The sequence below is a fragment of the Lissotriton vulgaris genome, chromosome 10, assembly GCF_964263255.1.
Source record: "Lissotriton vulgaris chromosome 10, aLisVul1.2, whole genome shotgun sequence".
In the NCBI taxonomy this organism is placed as follows: Eukaryota; Metazoa; Chordata; class Amphibia; order Caudata; family Salamandridae; genus Lissotriton; species Lissotriton vulgaris.
In genome coordinates this window covers 27,702,528-27,718,255 of record NC_141698.1, presented here as the reverse complement: position 1 = coordinate 27,718,255, position 15,728 = coordinate 27,702,528, and the positions used below count along the sequence as shown (strand labels likewise).

Sequence of the window (15,728 nt, the reverse complement as noted above, 5' to 3'; positions counted from 1 at the left end):
TAGAAGCTTCAAGGCTCGGCGGCGGCTCCTGCACTGTGCCAAAAGAGCCCCCCTCTGTTAGCTTCCAATGCCCCCCCCCCCCGGTCTGCACCTGAAGGCCTAGAAGCTTCAAGGCTCGGCGGCGGCTCCTGCACTGTACCATAAGAGCACCCCTCTGTTAGCTTCCAATGCCCCCGGTCTGCACCTGTCATGAAGGCCTAGAAGCTTCAAGGCTCGGCGGCGGCTCCTGCACTGTGCCAAAAGAGCCCCCCTCTGTTAGCTTCCAATGCCACCCCCCCCCCCCCCCCCCCCCCCCGGTCTGCACCTGAAGGCCTAGAGGCTTCAAGGCTCGGCGGCGGCTCCTGCACTCTACCAAAAGAGCACCCCTCTGTTAGCTTCCAATGCCCCCGGTCTGCACCTGTCATGAAGGCCTAGAAGCTTCAAGGCTCGGCGGCGGCTCCTGCACTGTACCATAAGAGCCCCCCTCTGTTAGCTTCCAATGCCCCCGGTCTGCACCTGAAGGCCTAGAAGCTTCAAGGCTCGGCGGTGGCTCCTGCACTGTACCATAAGAGCCCCCCTCTGTTAGCTTCCAATGCCCCCGGTCTGCACCTGTCATGAAGGCCTAGAAGCTTCAAGGCTCGGCGGCGGCTCCTGCACTGTGCCAAAAGAGCCCCCCTCTGTTAGCTTCCAATGCCCCCCCCCCCCCCCCCCCCGGTCTGCACCTGAAGGCCTAGAAGCTTCAAGGCTCGGCGGCGGCTCCTGCACTCTACCAAAAGAGCACCCCTCTGTTAGCTTCCAATGCCCCCGGTCTGCACCTGTCATGAAGGCCTAGAAGCTTCAAGGCTCGGCGGCGGCTCCTGCACTGTGCCAAAAGAGCCCCCCTCTGTTAGCTTCCAATGCCCCCCCCCCCCCCCCCGGTCTGCACCTGAAGGCCTAGAAGCTTCAAGGCTCGGCGGCGGCTCCTGCACTGTACCATAAGAGCCCCCCTCTGTTAGCTTCCAATGCCCCCGGTCTGCACCTGTCATGAAGGCCTAGAAGCTTCAAGGCTCGGCGGCGGCTCCTGCACTCTACCAAAAGAGCACCCCTCTGTTAGCTTCCAATGCCCCCCGGTCTGCACCTGTCATGAAGGCCTAGAAGCTTCAAGGCTCGGCGGCGGCTCCTGCACTCTACCAAAAGAGCACCCCTCTGTTAGCTTCCAATGCCCCCGGTCTGCACCTGAAGGCCTAGAGGCTTCAAGGCTCGGCGGCGGCTCCTGCACTGTACCATAAGAGCCCCCCTCTGTTAGCTTCCAATGCCCCCCCCCCCCCCCCCCCCCGGTCTGCACCTGAAGGCCTAGAAGCTTCAAGGCTCGGCGGCGGCTCCTGCACTGTACCATAAGAGCACCCCTCTGTTAGCTTCCAATGCCCCCCCCCCCCCCCCCCCCCCCCCCCCGGTCTGCACCTGAAGGCCTAGAAGCTTCAAGGCTCGGCGGCGGCTCCTGCACTCTACCAAAAGCTTGGCCTGCAGCCTTCATACTGCGATTCTAATACCTCCCCCCTCCCGCCCCCACGGCGCTGCCGGTGCACCTAACCCAGCCTTGCACACTAGGGCCCTCTGACCCCGGCGCACCAGCCCCAGCGGGGGTTCACGGTCGTCGCTTTACCGGAGGCCGCTCGGTTTTGCAAGCAGGAAGCCTCTCCTCCCTGCACCCAGCGCAAGAGGGGGCCTGCGCACGGCTGACAGGAAGCCGCGGCCACAGGCGGAAACTTCCCCCAGCGTCGATGTGTGCACAGCCTCCTCGCCACTCTGCACCCTTCTGAAGCAGGCAGCCGCTGTCCGAGAGGGGGCGGCCAGCAGAAGAGCTGGGGAGAGAGGGGTCCCATGGAGCCGTCCATGGCCAGGCGCTGCGGAGGGTCACTGGTGCTCCCCTGACCAGCGCTCGGGTGGACCCGGGAGGCCCTGACCCAGAATGGAGCTGAGCCCAGAGCTGACTGCGGGCGAGGACTCGGACGGGGACTTCTGCGAGATAGCCTGGTAAGATCTCCCATCGCCACTGTACAGCAGTCTAGAACAGGGCCTGCTAGGATGGGTCTTAGCAGGAGACATCTCAGATCCGACCATTCAACGAGACATCAGCAGGCCTGTACATTGCTGACACACAAGATTATGTTTTAGTTGTTTTACCTCATTGCAACATTTTTTAAAGAATCGATAATTTAATTCATGTACTCGGCGTGGCAACGAATCTGGCAGTGTCTGTTGCTCCCCTGCTTGCATTCGTAGGCATTGGGGTAAGACTCGAAATGAAGTAAGAGTTATCCTTGAAAAAGAATTTATTTGAACCAAGACTCATAGGGTGATGGGCCTGTTTGAGGACCACTCCACCCACAATTTCATATTCGTTTTTATTGCCCGGGCTCTTTTCAAATGTGTATCGCCAGGGATTGCACCAAGTGAACGCTGCCCACTGCTGATGGGGGCTTTTCTGAATGAAGTGCATCTGTTATTATTGGGGTGGGGGTGTTTATCCCGAATTCAGATGGGAATGATGGAATGATCATTTGACAAACAGTCTGGGATCCCTTCATAGGTCTCGTGCTCTCGCCCACACACACCACAGTGAACCTATTTTAACTTTTGTTGTCTTTTTCTAAGAAATTGGCTTATAATAATGGCACGGTCGATTTATATTTTTTTCATGTTATGAGGGTTTTATTTTACCTACCAAGGAATTCATGGGCAATGTATATATTCGTTGTATCAATCAAAAAAATATATTAAAACATGCATGCAAGAATAAAATAACCTCGTAAAGGTTTGTTGATTTGTTTTGGTTCAGTCTGGTTCAGGCGTCACGGCTCTCCCTCAAACAGGGAAATTACATCACGGTTGTACTGAAACAAGTTGTTACAACAGAGCTGTGACGCAACAGGGTGTGAAAGGCGGGTCACTGAACGCAATTACAACTGTTGCTTAAACTTTTAAAAGGAGAAATAGCTATCCAGATTCCTTCCTTCTTAACTTTTCCCCTGAAATTTCACAGGAATTAGGGAACATGGAGATATTTTTGGGACCGTGTTTATTTATTACCCAGTTGGAGTTTCATAGGATCAATCAGGATTGTATCTGTGTTGGACAGCATTTTTAACTGTCAGTTTTGAAAGCTACACATTAAACTACTGACAATATATGGGGGCAACAAATTTGAATGTGTACATTGGTGAGTGAATTTTCACAGTACAGATTCCACGTGTTTTTCTCCCCTGGAACTTCAAGGTCTCTTTCATAATAAGGAACATGAAACCAAGGACTTTAAAAAGGGTTCGGTGAACGGCAGTGATGTAAACAAGTTTTCTAAGAATGAAAAAACATCTAGTCGATTGTTGTATGTCGGGATATGGCTGACAAAACTATTATCTCACATAAATAGTGTGTCCTAAATATTGCTTACAAAAATATTGTATCATTTGGTTTCGATTTTGTCTATAGATTTTAATGGGTGATATGTTTTTTAAGCAACATTTAGGACACAATATTGTTTTCAGATGATATGTAGTCCATGATCCTATGTTACTATACCGAGCATGCATTATAAGGAAACTACGAGCCACATCACTCTCCGTAGCGCTATTAAACAGCTTAATCCATGGCCTTTTAGCCGCTACAATCCTCAGTGACTTGCAATATTCATGTAGCTCTTGACAGAGGGCACCATAGTCCATATACCACCCCTTCATTAGCACTAAATGATATATGGGCTATTCCTGCACTCTTTTTCTCTTGTCTCTTGGTAGAGGTCAACCAGTGGTACTTTCAAGATGAGGATGTGGCGTTACGGCCTGAGCTGCCAGCTTTGGAACTTGGGAGCCAGGTTCTAGTCTCAGCATTTTGTGATTCTGGACCAATCACTTAATCTCCCTGTGCCTAAAGAAAATAAAAAATGAATATGACCTTGTTTAATGCAACTGGAGCTCACGCAAAGCACTCCAATACGAGTTGTGTTCACGCTATATAAAATGGCAAAAAAAGTAGTGACAGGCGAGGCTGGAAAGATTTTTTTGAAATTCAGCACTTCAACATGGAGTATGATGGGGATAAAACACGCACTCTTGGACGTAGCTGACCTTTTGATTCTTCCACTCAGCCCCAAACCTAGATCAGTTTTACTGCATGCGTCATCATTGATGAAAATGTATCCTTGACTAAAAATGTGCTTTATTGTAAAGTCATCTTCCCAATGGACATCATTAATTGTAGTACAACACTGTACTAAATATTATTTACATTATTTCCTTTACTCCAAAGCATGCCCACACAGACTACAAAATTATAGGATGAGACGAGCTGCCAAAACCAAAATATGGGAAAATCCCATAAGTACATGCAAAACCCTCTGTAGGTCCATTGCCGGCTCAGATCCAGTACAATGCTCTCTTCCCTAAACGTAAACCATCTCTAAGACTAGCGGGTGGTGAGAATTCACATCTGCACTCCAGATCTGGAGTTACCCACCACCTTTGTACAACAGCCTATATCCATCCCAAAGCACCCCTTACTCCTACGAGAGGGATAAGATACCAGATCTAGACCAGGCCGAGCGCTGTGGACCACAGATTTGCCAATGCTTGTTTGCATTTCAAGTTCACTGCTGTTCTAATCAAGCTTCGTCAAGGGCCTCGAAACAATTGCTCTGTTTCTAGGCCTTTAGTTACCATGAAATAGATTCCAAATGTTGTTTTTAAACATACAATTCGAAATAATATTCTCAAAATGTAAACTTTAACCACTTGGTACTGAGGCAGAAAAACAGCTGTCTAAAATTAATTGGTTTGTGATAAGATAGTCTACTTGGGGCTAGAATAGTTTTCTAATTCCACCTGAAGGGAGGTTATTTTTATCAACCATGCTGGTCATAGGCCTCTTCACTAACCCACCCATGACAAATAAAAAAAACTGTTATAAAAAGGGAACCCCGTACACTTATTTGAACATTTTCAGTTTCAGAATTATTATTCTTGACATCCCATTGTTATTTTTAGGGCAATATTTTACTTAGTCACATATTTCTTGGATTTGAGTGACCTTTACGACAGAAGTTTTCGATCCCCAGCTACTCTGTATACAATTTCAAAATAAAATGAATAGCATTCATTAGGGGCATTTATATGGTACCAAGGTGGAGTCCAACTCGCTGCTGCCCGTCAGTTTATCGTGATTTGCTGTGTTTTATCCCAGCTTTATCCTGGTGTTCTCTTTGATAAAATAGCCCTTGTTTTCTTCCTTAACTCCCCTCAACCATGGACACAAAGTATGGCTTCTGGTATCACCACTGAGGTGGGCGCCGCCTGAGGGAGAAATGTGCACAGAGCGAAAACTTGTGATTCAACCGGCCAAACAATCAGAGTCCAAAGTCATCCACAAATTGTCATGTTAGATATCCAGGAGACTTCAACCCGCTCCTTGCCGCCCGAACAGTACAGGCTCCAAGGGTTCCTTGAAGTCTTAGATGGTTGCTTGACGGAACCAGCGCTCACCTGACCAGAGAAGGAGGACTGTGTAGATCAGGGGTCCCCAAACCGGTCCTGGAGGGCCCGATCCATGCCAGATTTTTCAAAAAACTACATGTATCTCAATGGGGATATCCCAAAAATCTGGCATGGATCCGGCCCTCCAGGACCGGTTTGGGGACCCCTGGTGTAGATGAAGAGAGATGTTGGGTTGAAGGACCCTGGAGATGCAGGGTGGACTGCGAAGAGAGAAGAATGGGAAACAGAAGAAGATGATTGGGTTTCCTAGTTCTTCGGCTCTTGACATCAGTCTCAGACGCGGCATTCGTCTGAATCAGGGGAACAGAACCCTTTTGAAGACCAGGGGCATCACTGGATTTATTCTGGCCCTGAGCGTAGATCTGGAGGGACCATCCCTAACACCTCACAGTGACTTTTGAGCCCTGACAGCAAAGGCACCACGTCCCCTTGACCACGATGCAGCTTTACAGCCTGTGCTCCTCCAGCGCTTCCTGGCTTCACTGGTTCATTGTTGACTTTCTCAGCCATGGTCTTGACAGAGCGCTGCTTCCTCTCAAAACACTTTCCTACCTCTTTTGAAATACCACGCCTGCCCTGGTTGCCGTTTCGCCTGCAAATCCCAGGCCAAGCTGGGCCCTGGGTCCCTCCAATTGTGGTGGCACACTTGACCTTTGCTGTCATGCTCATGTCCGTGTTGCAGAGAGAAAGTGTCAAAGAACAATATGCCCACCAAACTCAAGCATTGTGGGAGGCTCAGTAGCATCATCTTCCCCCGCCCTCCCTCCCTAGCATCAACTCCTCGCCCTCCCTCCCTAGCATCAACTCCCCGCCCTCTCCCTCCCAGGCAGCTAAGATTGGGGTGCCACTGGTCCAATGACCTGTCAAGATGGGTCACAGTAAAATGCAGACAAGGTCTTTACACGCTTTTGCCAATACCTAGGCTGTATCACGGGTACTTCAGTCAAGGGCTTCTCATGGACCTCCTGCTGCCATCAGATTGATATAAAGACCATCCCATATGGTTTGCAGTGATCATCACAGTGGTCACTACCGCAGTGCTGTTTTTTACTCTGCGGCTATTACTTAATTCGTGCTTTCGTCATAAATGGGAACTAAACCTTTCGAACTCTGGGGAATTCCAGCATGCTTCATTGGGCACATCACACAATTCACACTCTTCGATACTCCAGGCAGGGATCCCTCTAGATGCTTGGTGACACTATATTCTTCTTAACAGATATTGCTAAGCCTTGAAAAAGTTGTAAATAGACGAAACACGCGTCGGCTGCCAGTTAGCAGCATATGAAATGTCAATTAAGATTGATGGGAATGCTTGAAGCACATTTTCAATAAATCTCATCAATGTTGGTGTGAGAAGGTGGCCTGATATGCAGTGCTCACTATTCTAGTGAACGCTATGTATCAGTCCAGCAACCCTTATTGATGATTGGTTGTAAGTCAACCTTATAGACCAGCTATCCTAGTAGCGTGGATACGAGCAGTCTAAGGCTAAAGACTCGAGAGGGCGCGTTAAGCCAGCTGTTTACCACACATATACCCCTTGAATACCAAGTGAAAGGACCCCACACAAGTGTTATGAAAATAAACAGTTATTTATTTAAAGATCACAACAGCCCTGTACTCTTTATGAGGACAGGGTACTAAGCACAAACCAAAACTCTTACAAAAATACTTAAGTTAGCACAGTATATACAAATGCCCGAGGGGCACGGAAAACCATATACTCTGAAAGTGGAATGCGAAATTCCTAGCAGGTAAGTACAGTACTAATAGCTTTTGGAATCGCTAGGACTTGACTAGGGAATCGTTAGATTACGTCTAGGAGGCCTAGGGGACTCGGGTGCAGTGTGTGCACTCTCACGCGAGATGCGGGACAAAAGTCTATGGTAGCTAGGAAATAGAAAGTTAGTGTTCTCGGGCGAACCCGACCTGGTAGGGAGAAAACGAAAGTAGATTCTGACCCTTGGATAGTGAGGCTATGCTGGGGCACCGAAATGCCGAAGTTACCTAGCCCAGGGGCTGCAGCTGCATAGGTCTGAAAAGACGTCGGGAATCCTCGTAGACGGACCAGGAGCCGGAAGAAAAGATGCTGGCCGGTGACCAGTGAAGAAAGTTCAGTCGGATCCAAGCCTGGATCTTGAAGATAGATGACACCTGAAAGCAGAGGGGACCAAGTTCGAGACTACTAGCCAGTAGTCAGTGGCACCAGGAGGGCACCGGATGGTAGCCACCTCGACAAGGTGAGTGGGTGACGCTTGACTCGAAGATCTCACGGACCAGGAGGCGTTGTCGGCGACCAGGATGGAGGATCGAGCTGTCCCACGAAGATAGAAGCTGTCGGCGTCGCTGGACCCGGGATTGGGCAACAAAGCCTTGGCAAATTCAAGCCCACGCGGTGGACCTAAAATGGCGTCTGGAGTGGACCAGGAGGGTCCGGGGTGCCTCTCTTGAAGAAGGAAGCAAGGGCCAGCCTGGAGCAACCAGACCAGCAGAAGAGTTGTCGTCGGGCGTCGTTCAGAAGGCCACAAGCCAGCCGGCTAGTAGCCAAACAACGCGGTGCACAGCAAACAGCAGAAGGGCCCCACGCCGATCGTGGAGATGCAGGGAGGCTGATCTTGGGTGCTGGAGCTGCGCAGGGTTGGGGCTTCTCGGACCCCAAAGCACTCACCAGTGGAAGACTCGGTGGGCTTGCAATAAAGATGTCGTGCAGTCTTGGCGATCGTCGGTCCCTTGAGGTCTCGTCGCACTCACGGTTCTCAGCTTTGCTGTAGAGGTGAGTAGAGGTCAGAGGTGCCAGGGACGCCGGGTCTCGTCGTGCTGGGTCGTCGGATTCGTGATGAAGGACTTGCAGCAGGCCGCAGTGTTCTTTAGGATGGTGCCTGCGGATGCAGGGTGACTACTCCTTAGCCACAAGGGAGAATCTTGAAGAAGAAATCGTGAAGTCCTTTCGAAGAAAGTGGTATCTTGATTCCAAAGATGATCTAATTTTAACAGGGGGCCCGCTCCCATCTTTATACTAAAAAAGGGGGCTGACCCGGTGACTAGGTCCTGCCTATGGGTGGGACCAGGAGGGGGGTGGTTACACCCCTCTCCCCTGCCGGACTTCCCCAGGCCAGGGGCTGGTGTGCCCCTGGAACTGGTTCTGACTGGCCTATGCGTAGTGAGCACCGGGGTGCCACTCAGCAGTCACCTTCCTGAAAAGCCCTGCCTACCCAGGATACACAAAACCATGTCTGGGACGGTGCTAGCACCGCCCCTGACAGGAAACCCTTTGTCCAGGCTCCCCTCACTGGAAGGACTCCCAGCTGCAGGGGGTCAGACTCGTGTCTGTGGTGGCAGCATCCATTTTGTGGAGCTGAGGCTTCAGTTAACTTTAACCGGGGTTCACAGTTACATACATGTCGTGTCCCTCTAGAAGGGTGGAATGCTAACCCCGTCGCCAGAATTGGCGAGGGGTTAGTATTCCAATTCGTATGACACCTTACTCGACATGTTTTGATAAAGCAATACCAAAGATAGCATTTAACCGCGAGGATTATAATGCACTTAAGAGTATATGGTATGCGATATCATGGAACAGCTATTAGGACTTGATTCCGCAAGCTGCAGACAGGCTCAGCTCATGCCAGAGCACCATCTCACACGATTCCAAGCACTCTGCCTTCAGGATTGTCAAGGCCTGCCATAGGAGTGACTGATAGGAATCTGTGTGTCCATTTTAGGGTTAGGTATAGGTATACTACACCTACAGCAAAGGGTGATTACACGACTTTGCCCCAGCTGTCATGCAGCCAGTTGTGTCAAATTTAGGAGGCCAGCCAGGGGTGGCACAATACGTGCTGCAGCCCCTGGCAGCCCTGGGTACACCTATGCCCTGAGTTACAGGGTCTGATAAGGTGGCCCAGTACCAATTGGTAGATGCACCTAGGGTACATGAGGTAATTTAGAAAGAGAACAGCCAGGCTGTGGGTCTGATTGGCAGGCCCACAGCCAGAGAAAGTCGTAACCCAGTGAAACAAAAGCAAAAAATCTGGGTGATCATAGGATTGCAGACCCTACTCTCCTACATGACCCCCCCCCAAACTTTGGGACAATAAGCTAACCTTGACCAGGTGAGTCTTCTTGTTCTAAGTGGAAATATCTGGAGAGCCCATCGGCATTGCCATGATCAGTACCAGGCCTATGTTCCACTGTAAAGTCCATCCCCTGTAGGGAAATGGACCACCTAAGCAGTTTGGGGTTTTCACCCTTCATCTGATTTAGCCACAAGAGGGGCTTATGGTCGGTCTGAATCTTGAAGTGAGTGCCAAACAAGTATGGCCTCAGCTTCTTCAGGGCCCAAACCACAGCAAAGGCCTCCCTCTCAATAGCTGACCAATTCTTCTCTCTGGGGGTCAGCCTTCTGCTTATAAAAGCAATGGGCTGATCCTGACCATCAAAATTCAGTTGAGAAAGAACAGCTCCCACACCCAACTCAGAAGCATCTGTTTGGACAATGAATGGTTTGGAGTAGTCTGGACTCTTAAGGATAGGTGCTGTGCACATGGCCTGCTTTAGGTCATCGAATGCTTTTTGACAGCCTGCTGTCCACTGAACCTTTTTTGGCATTTTCTTACTTGTCAGTTCATTTAATGGTGTCACAATGGAACCATAGTTCCTGACAAACTTTCTGTAGTATCCAGTCAGGCCCAAGAAAGCTCGAACCTGAGTCTGGGTGGTTGGAGGAGCCCAGTCCCTGATTGACTGTATTTTGCTCTCCAGTGGCTGAACCTGGCCTCCACCTACAAGGTGGCCCAGGTATACAACCTGTGTCTGCCCTATCTGGCACTTGGTGGCCTTGATAGTGAGGCCTGCTGCTTGCAGAGCCTCTAACACTTTCCTCAGGTGGACCAGGTGATCCTCCCAGGTGGAGCTAAAGACAGCAATATCATCTAGATATGCTGCACAGAAGTCATCCAGCCCAGTAAGGACTTGATTCACCAACCTTTGGAAGGTGGCAGGTGCATTTTTCAGACCAAAGGGCATTACCACAAATTGATAATGCCCACCAGGGGTTGAAAATGCTGTTTTGGGCTTGGCATCCTCAGCTAACCTGATTTGCCAATACCCAGCTGTTAAGTCAAATGTACTTAAGTAGTTGGCAGAAGCCAATCTATCTATAAGTTCATCTGCCCTTGGTATTGGATGGGCATCAGTCTTAGTGACTGCATTGAGACCCCTGTAGTCTACGCAAAACCTCATCTCTCTCTTACCATCTTGGGTGTGAGGCTTTGGCACTAGAACTACTGGACTAGCCCAAGGGCTATCTGAGGGTTCAATGACTCCCAATTCCAACATTTTCTGCACTTCAGTTTTTATGCAGTCTCTAACATGATCAGGCTGCCTGTAGATTTTACTCTTGACTGGCAGGCTGTCACCAGTGTCAACCTCATGGGTGCACCAATTGGTCTGACTGGGTGTCAGAGAGAACATATGTCTGAAAGACTGAAGAACCTGTTTACAGTCTTTCTGCTGATGTTCAGAGAGGCTGCCACAAAAGACAACACCATCTACTGACCCATCATCAGGATTCTGAGTGAGCAGGTCTGGGAGAGGGTCACTCTCTTCCTCCTGTCCCTCATCTATGGCCATGAGCAAGCTCATGTCCTTCCTGTCGACATATGCTTTGAGCCTGTTGACATGGAGTACCCTGTGGGGACTCCTGGGAGTTCCAAGGTCCACCAGGTAGGTGACCTCTCCCTTTTGCTCAAGAATTGTGTGGGGCCCAGACCATTTGTCTTTGAGTGCTGCTGGGGCCACTGGCTCCAACACCCACACTTTCTGTCCAGGCTGATAAACAGTCAGGACAGCCTTTTGGTCATGCCAAGCTTTTTGAAGTTCTTGACTGGCCTTAAGGTTTTCTGATGCCTTCTCCATATACTCAGCCATCCTGGAGCGGAGACCAAGTACATAGTCCATTATGTTGGTTGCAGGCTTTTTGAGAGGTCTCTCCCATCCTTCCTTCACCAAACACAAGGGGCCTCTCACAGGGTGCCCATACAAAAGTTCAAAAGGGCTGTAGCCAACCCCCTTTTGTGGGACCTCTCTGTAAGCAAACAGAAGGCAGGGCATCAGGACATCCCATCTACGCCTGAGTGTTTCAGGTAGTCCATGAATCATCCCTTTTAGGGTCCTGTTGAACCTTTCAACAAGCCCATTGCATTGTGGGTGATAGGGTGTAGTGAATTTGTAATTGACACCACACTCCTTCCACATAGCAGTTAAGTAGCTTGACATGAAGTTTGCACCTCTGTCAGAGACAACCTCCTTAGGGAAGCCCACTCTGGAGAACACTCCAACTAGGGCCCTTGCCACCACAGGTGCTGTGGTGGTCCTAAGTGGAATAGCTTCAGGATACCTGGTGGCATGATCCACTACCACCAGTATAAACTTGTGCCCTGATGCTGTCTGGGGTTCCATTGGACCAACAATGTCAATCCCCACTCTTTCAAAGGGCACCCCCACCACAGGCATTGGTATAAGGGGGGCCTTTGTTGTGCCACCTGACTTACCACTGGCTTGGCAAGTGACACAGGAGCGACAAAACTCCTTGGTATCCTCATTCATGTGAGGCCAGTGAAAGTGTGAGACAAGCCTGTCCCAAGTCTTTGTCTGGCCTAAGTGTCCTGCTAAGGGAATCTCATGGGCCAAGGTAAGTAGGAAACCTCTCTGAGACAAGGGTACAACCAGCCTCCTGGTCATGCCAGGCTTGGGGTCTCTTGACTCAGTGTACAGGAGTCCATCTTCCCAGTATACCTTGTGGGTACCTGTGGCGTTCCCAGCAGCCTCAGCAGCAGCCTGCTGTCTGAGGGGTTCAAGAGAAGGGCAGCCTAACTGGTCCTTCCCCAGGTCTTCCCTTGAGGGTCCCCCTGAACCCAAGAATTCAACTTGATCAAGTTCAAACTCTCTAGGCTCAGTTTCCCTCAATTCCTGCAGGTCAGCCTCCTCTGAGACTTGATCCACAACCTGGGGCAAGGGGGAAGGCACAGCCTTAACCCTACTGCTCTTTTTCTTGGAAGGTGTCTGGTCCATTGTTCCAGGATCCAGCACCTGTTCAGTGGGGCATCTTCTGGCCTGTGACCTAGTCACAGCAAACACATGTGCTGGCAAACCTAACATTTCCAGATGAGTCCTCTGCTCCACTTCTGACCATTGTGATGACTCCAAATCATTGCCCAACAAACAATCCACTGGGAGGTCTGAACTAACTACAACCTTCTTTTGGCCAGTTACCCCTCCCCAGGAGAAAGCTACAATTGCCATACTATGATTGGTAGTGACATTGCTTGCATTGGTCACCAGGAATTCTGTACCTGGCATGATCTGTCCAGGGTCCACAAAGCTAGGTGTCACCATTGTGACACTGGCACAAGTGTCCCTATAGGCCTGAGCCATTTTTCCATTAATAAAAGGTGTCTGTCTGTATTTGCCCAAAGTATTGGGACTTATGTCAGGGGACATATCCATATCCCCTGTACTGACAAGGACAGCCTGAGTGAGGGTGCCAACTAAGTTGTCACTCCCCTCAGAACCCAGGGTTAACCCTACTAAACCCTTGGGAGGTGCACTACCACTGCTGGCTGTACTAGGGGGCACAGGTGCCTTAGGGGCTGCAGTGGCAGGAGTCTGCCCTCCTCCTTTCTTGGTGCACTCACTAAACCAGTGAGTTTTACTTTTGCAGTATTGGCACCACCTTTTAGATTGGCCTTCTTTCTTCTTTTGGGGAGCCTGACCCCCACCCTCTTTGGGTTGTTGGGGACCTGTCGAAGACTTCTGGTCATTTTGTTCCCCTTTCGAATCCTTACCCTTCTGGTCTGCTTTCTTCTGACCACCTTGATTCTGGCCCTGGTTCTGTTTAACTCTTGTTCTAACCCATCTGTCTGCCTTCTTTCCCAATTCTTGGGGAGAGGTCAGATCTGAGTCAACAAGATGCTGATGCAACAACTGGTTCTGACAATTGTTTAAAATTTGCTCTCTCATCATCAAATTGTACAATCCTTTATAATCAGTAACCTTACTGCCCAGCAACCAGCCCTCAAAAGCCTTAGTGGCACAATCTACAAAGTCAGCCCAATCTTGAGACTGAGTTTTCTGGGTATCCCTGAACAGCACCCTGTACTGCTCAGTGGTTAGGCCAAACCCATCAACCAGTGCATTTTTCAAGACTTGGTAATCATTAGCATCCTCCACCCTTGTGGTGAGGAGCTTGTCTCTTCCTTTACCCTCAAAGGAGAGCCACAAGATAGCTGCCCACTGACTTGGGGGAACACCTTGCACAGTGCAGGCCCTCTCCAAAGCAGTAATCCATTTGTGGATGTCATCCCCTTGTTTAAAGGGGGGCACTATCTTACCAAGGTGTTTTGTATCAAAACTCCTTTCCCTATTGCTAGGTACAATGCTGCCACCAGTGGGGACTGTCCCACTCAATTGTTGCTCTCTAGCAAAGGCAAGCCTCTCTTTGGCCAGGGCAAGTTCTTCCCTTTCAATCCTCAGATTGGCTGCCTTTTCCTTAGCTTCATACATTCTCCTCTGGGGAGATGTCATTCCCCTTTGAGAGGAACGTTGAGAGCCATTGGTATGAAGGGATCTGATAGAGCCTCTTGATAGAGATCTATCTCGTCCATTCCCAATGTTAAGCTGACCTGAGAGTGGCCCCAAGGGTCCCCTAGTGCCCATCTCATGTCTGCTTAAGTTGGACCTGGTTAGTCTGCTGACTTCTACCTGTTCCTTTTCTGCCTCATCCCCTGATACCAAATCATCATCCTCATCATCAGCATCATCTGCTTCCTGAAGAGGATGGTCCTGGGCATCAAAGGGACCCTGTAAGGAGGGCATGTTGCCATCTGAATTAGAAGGGTCTGGGTTACCAGCCCTCCTTGCATCATGAGTCTCTAAGAGACCAATCAGAAAGGCAGTTGTGGGGTTAGACCCCTGCTTAATCTTCCTAGAGGTACACACTTGTCGTAACTCATGGAAGCTAAGCGCAGTATATCTTGAAGGGATGACCTGTGGAGGGTCAACTGACACAAGGGGAACCTCAGTGTTTCCTCCTTTGTCCGACATACTGTTTCTAGTGTGGTGTAAGTGATGCACCTACCTACACTATGTGTTTACCTACTGATCCCTTGCTAAGAGTTGCAGCCAAGGTGTGCTAAGCCTTGAGGAGCTACAACAGCTGGTTCAGTAGAACTCAGAGTATTCTAAGCTTTAGTTATGTGTACCTAACAGTACTTATGTGATCTTTCAACAAGATATTCTTAGGATACGTGTGGTAAAACAACAGCAAGCTCAAATCCCACCGCTGCCACCAATGTGAGAAGGTGGCCTGATATGCAGTGCTCACTATTCTAGTGAACGCTATGTATCAGTCCAGCAACCCTTATTGATGATTGGTTGTAAGTCAACCTTATAGACCAGCTATCCTAGTAGCGTGGATACGAGCAGTCTAAGGCTAAAGACTCGAGAGGGCGCGTTAAGCCAGCTGTTTACCACACATATACCCCTTGAATACCAAGTGAAAGGACCCCACACAAGTGTTATGAAAATAAACAGTTATTTATTTAAAGATCACAACAGCCCTGTACTCTTTATGAGGACAGGGTACTAAGCACAAACCAAAACTCTTACAAAAATACTTAAGTTAGCACAGTATATACAAATGCCCGAGGGGCACGGAAAACCATATACTCTGAAAGTGGAATGCGAAATTCCTAGCAGGTAAGTACAGTACTAATAGCTTTTGGAATCGCTAGGACTTGACTAGGGAATCGTTAGATTACGTCTAGGAGGCCTAGGGGACTCGGGTGCAGTGTGTGCACTCTCACGCGAGATGCGGGACAAAAGTCTATGGTAGCTAGGAAATAGAAAGTTAGTGTTCTCGGGCGAACCCGACCTGGTAGGGAGAAAACGAAAGTAGATTCTGACCCTTGGATAGTGAGGCTATGCTGGGGCACCGAAATGCCGAAGTTACCTAGCCCAGGGGCTGCAGCTGCATAGGTCTGAAAAGACGTCGGGAATCCTCGTAGACGGACCAGGAGCCGGAAGAAAAGATGCTGGCCGGTGACCAGTGAAGAAAGTTCAGTCGGATCCAAGCCTGGATCTTGAAGATAGATGACACCTGAAAGCAGAGGGGACCAAGTTCGAGACTACTAGCCAGTAGTCAGTGGCACCAGGAGGGCACCG

General features: G+C 49.6%; 1 protein-coding gene across 1 annotated transcript in view; it reads left to right on the top strand.

The window, feature by feature from the left end:
* Nucleotides 1-1,719: 1,719 nt before the first annotated feature.
* Nucleotides 1,720-15,728, top strand: part of LOC147684387 (rho guanine nucleotide exchange factor 3-like) — a 233,101-nt gene continuing 219,092 nt past the window's right edge. The window contains exon 1 of the mRNA XM_086940313.1: nt 1,720-1,992. Within this exon, the coding sequence (XP_086796439.1) occupies nt 1,928-1,992 (65 nt within the window). The 5' untranslated portion in view covers nt 1,720-1,927. The remainder of the gene's footprint in view (nt 1,993-15,728) is intronic.